The sequence below is a fragment of the Quercus lobata genome, chromosome 5 (assembly GCF_001633185.2).
Source record: "Quercus lobata isolate SW786 chromosome 5, ValleyOak3.0 Primary Assembly, whole genome shotgun sequence".
NCBI lineage: Eukaryota > Viridiplantae > Streptophyta > Magnoliopsida > Fagales > Fagaceae > Quercus > Quercus lobata.
The window spans coordinates 17376745-17380902 of NC_044908.1; the positions used below are offsets into that span (position 1 = coordinate 17376745).

The 4158-nt window shown below is 46.3% G+C and overlaps 1 protein-coding gene across 1 annotated transcript; it reads right to left on the bottom strand.

Annotated features, from left to right (window-relative positions):
* Nucleotides 1-765: 765 nt before the first annotated feature.
* On the bottom strand, nt 766-3379 carry LOC115993110. Its single transcript, XM_031117389.1, has 4 exons — nt 3304-3379; nt 1973-2149; nt 1497-1894; nt 766-1428 (listed from the first exon to the last, which is right to left on the bottom strand). The coding sequence occupies exons 3-4, from the start codon at nt 1890-1892 to the stop codon at nt 853-855; spliced, it is 972 nt and encodes a 323-aa protein (XP_030973249.1). The 5' UTR covers nt 1893-1894; nt 1973-2149; nt 3304-3379; the 3' UTR covers nt 766-852.
* Nucleotides 3380-4158: the final 779 nt, after the last annotated feature.

Below are 4158 nucleotides of genomic sequence, written 5' to 3' on the forward strand. Positions count from 1 at the left end.
ATCTTTTGCAACAATTCTTCTTTTTAGCCCAAGGGGCAGGATTTGGTTTTAATTACTTTCATTTGAATGCATGACAATAAGAGGAGTTTTTCAGAAATTACTGAAGTGTATTTCTTCTACGGTCTACTAGGTTCGCGGCCAAAACCGCTAAGTCCATAACATACGGACCAAAAAGATGTCAAAGACATCAAAGCTAAGACCGACGGTCCAAAAGATGAAACAATCATCGTATGGACGAAGTCCTAAAAACTAAGGACTAATGAAGGTGTTAAATACACCAAAGCTAAAAAAGCTGACGGGCCAAAAAAGATGTCAGAGACGTCAAGGCTAAGGCCGACGGTCCGGGAAATCTAAAAAGCCGACGGTCCAAAAGATGAAACAATCATCAAATGGACGAGGTCCTAAAAACTAAGGATTAATGAAAGTGTTAAATACACCAAGGCTAAAAAGCTGACGGTCAAAAACGTCAAGGCTGAGGCCAAGAAAACGACGGTCCAAAAAAGTCAACGATCCAATAGATGAAAATATCATTATATGGACCAGGTCCTAGAACTAACGGACCTATAAGGCAGACGGTCCAATAGATGACGGTCTAACAAAAAAGTAAGACCCTACTTACAAACATGGTTCTAAAAAACCCATAGAAATGACAAAAAAGGGGGGCTAAAAAATCAAAAAGTAACAATCTCATCAAATAAATAGGACCATAAGAAATTAGAATCAGTATACATGTTCAAAAGCAACGGATACAAGTGCCATGAAAAGGGGCAGATAGAGTTACAAGTAAAAGAGCCCAATAAACAAAAGGGCATTTAAAAACATTGTTCAAAAATTACAATAGAAAGGCTAGGGTTAAGTGGCAGGAGCATCCTTGGAGACCCCGTCAGCTCTATCCTTGGCAATTTGTGCCGCATCTGAAGACTCGGCAGGGATAGTGACGGCTGGCTGGGCCAAAATAACTCCGACGTCATTAAGCAAAGAGTCCAAATTAAGGGGTCCGTCACCTTTGTCAGCAACAGTTTCACGAGCAGGAGTCATCGGCACGGAAGCATCCATGGTAATTCCGGATAGATCCAACTCTGGATAGGCTGACGCCACCTGTTTCAGACAATCGTCGAAACCAGTGCCATAATAATCAGCGCAGGAATCAATAAAAGACTGGGTTGTCTTGAATTTTTCGACCGCGTCAGCCCCAGCCGTCTCTACTTGTGCACGTAAGGATGGAATCTCCTCCTCAAGCTTCTTTTGCTGACCCTCAGCCTCTCCCAACTTCTCCTTTACATCCTTCAGCTCTGTGTTTAAGAGACGGACGGCCTCCTTATATTGCGCTTGCTGATCCATCAGATTGGCGTTAAGCCTCCTAACCCGAGAAACGACGCCTTCTTTGGCCATGCACCGATCTTGAAGTGCCTTTACACGAACCAAGGCCTGAATGAAGAACAACCGTCAGCCATAAAGCAAGGTAAACATTAAATTAATCGAAGTAAAAAGCATACCCGTGCTATGTCAAAGAAAGCTGACGCGCCCAAATCTTCCGTCCCTAGCTGAGCACAAGGGTCCAGATCCGTCTGTTTTATGAGGGATTCTACCCCCTCAACAGCATAATCCTTGTGGGTCAGCAAGCAACGGGGTCCCTCAGTGACGGGACCGGAAGAGGTCATCACTCCTTTCCCAGCACCGTGACCGGACTTGGGAGGCGACTTCATGGTAGGCCCATCCCCTGCACTGACGGCTACCTTCTTAGAAGGAGGATCGTCCTTTCCGTCAGCCTTCCTCTTAACTGAACTCTTCAAAGAGGAATGAGGGGTTGACGCTCCTTCTTTTCCCTTAGCTTTCTCCTCCTCCTTCTTACGGGCTGCAGCGGCCCTCACCCTTTGCCTCGCAGCTTCCATCTCTACACAAAATAAATTGACGGATCAGTAATAGCCGACGAAAGAAATAAACCGACGGGTCATGTAAGGCTTCGACTTACGTTTACGAGAAAATTCTTCCAACTTCCGAGCTTCAACCGTCGGCTCTGGACCCCCACAATACAAATGGAGAGTGTCTAGGGTGATCAAGTCCCTACACTTCCGTTGCTCAAGCGGTATGCCAAGTATCCGACGGATAAATTCCCTTTGTTCGTCAGATATCTCCGGACGAGCGCTAGCTGGAATAAAAGGGAGCAAAGGGTGTTAAAGGAGACGGTCTTAAGAAAACTCCCTGATAAATGAAAAAAGACGGTAAGAAGAAAGACAAGGGGGCAACCTGACTCCCTAATATAGGCCCAAGTGTTGTCAAAATAACCGCCGGGCAGTGTATCCCACTCACCTGGACGGCACACCCAGTCCGTCCCTTTAACGAAGAAAAATCTATTTTTCCAATTTCTATTGGAGTCTGGCATATCAAACACTAATCTTAAGCTCTTCTCACGTGGAGCAAAATGGTAGGTCCCCTTGGCAGATACTTTATGCTGGGGTCTGTAGCAATAAAAGAACTCGTCCAGCGAAAGCTGACGGTTCCCCCCACTCAAGCGACCCCAAAGGATCTCAGAACCAATAAAAATCCTCCAGGCATTCGGAGCAATTTGGCTGACGGACAATCCCAAGAAATCCGCTAGCTGACGGTGTAAAGCCGTCAGTGGTAATCTAAGGCCAGCAGCAAACATGGCATCGTACATCCCCACATCAGCAGTCCTCCCTGTATAACACTTCTCATTTTTTCTAGGGAGACGGATAGGAATGTGGTCTGGGATTTGGAAACGGGTACGCAACTCGTTAAAAACTCTGTTGCTCATCTTTGGAAGGAATTTATTGACGGCCCACTCCTCCGGGAGGATGAAGGGACGGTTACCTCCAGAACTCCCTGAAGTTCCATCACAGGACTCGTCGTCACCTTCATCCTCATTTCCGTCACTACTAACCTCGTTACCCTCGTCCCTACTCCCGTCACTATCCGACTCCTCGTCGCCTTCATCCCCGTTCCCGTCAACACAAATTTCCTCGTCTCTCCTCTCGACCTCAACCTCACTTAACATTTTATCCCTCACTTCCTCAACTTGGCCTTCTACATCAATACTAAGGGACTGGGCTGACGTTTCCTTTCCTGACGATTCAGAAAAGCCGTCGGACTCTTGACCTGAGCCAAAGAATTCGTCGTAGCCCGCTCCATCGCGGACTGACGACTGGTCACTCGACGCGTCACTCGACATCTGACTACCTACAAGTGACGGATATGCTCTAAGTTCCTAGACTGACTTTGTTTTTTCAGGCAAAAATAAAAAGGAAAAAAAAAAAAAGCGAAGAAAAGGAAAGAGGAACTTACAGGTGAAGCAGATCTTGAACGGATGGAACGACCTTGAAAGTGACGGTGTTGATAGCAGCTGACGGATCAAATTGAAAGTAAGGGTGACGGATTCTCTCTTGAAAAACCAGCGAGGTTGAAATGATGAAATGAGTCAAGGGGGGTGGTATTTATACAAGAGGAAAAACGCACGGAAGGCGAGGCGACGCCCGCGCCCAGAAACGAGGCCAACGACTGAATGCCACGTGACCTTGCATTTAATAGCTCGAAGATCGAGGAGTCGTTCATATTTGATTTTTCTCTAATCATTTTCTAACTCCACATATTGACGGTCTTACTCGTCGAACATGTAGAGTAGGGGGCAACTGATGAGGATAAAAGGAGAGCTTAAACCACACGGACATAAAGCCGACGGTTTGATAATTTTTCTTTTGGGCGTAGCAGACGGTGCTTATGCTAACGGTCATAGGATCAGCTGACTCCGTGGTTGACGGCTCAAATGCTGACGGTATAATAAAGGTGACGGAGGTAAATTGAGGCTGACGGACCGGGCACAAGTTTACTTGCTTCCCACGCTAGATAATATTTAAAGAATCCCCATAAGGAAAAGATCCCGTAAAATACGCTCAAAAGGACTCCTATAAGGAAAGGACTTCTACTCCAAGGTAAAGAGGTCAACCTCCTACTAGTATAAAAGCCCAAGCATCCTCACAAACTGAGGTACGCATAATTTACCCTCTCTAGCACTCTAGAGCAGTGAGAATAGTTCTAACTTAACCTTCGGAGGGTGTTTGGCCGGTACCACACCGGTACTCTCTGCTAGGTTCTTCCTTTTCGTTGTGCAGGTGCCGTTTGATCGTACGAGGAACGTGTGAC

Coding starts and splice junctions, on each gene's coding strand:
- LOC115993110 (XM_031117389.1), bottom strand. CDS start 1,892: ATGGAAGCTGCGAGGCAAAGGGTGAGGGCCGCTGCAGCCCGTAAGAAG. Junction 1,429..1,496: donor CTTTCTTTGACATAGCACGG/GTATGCTTTTTA, acceptor TTCTTCATTCAG/GCCTTGGTTCGTGTAAAGGC.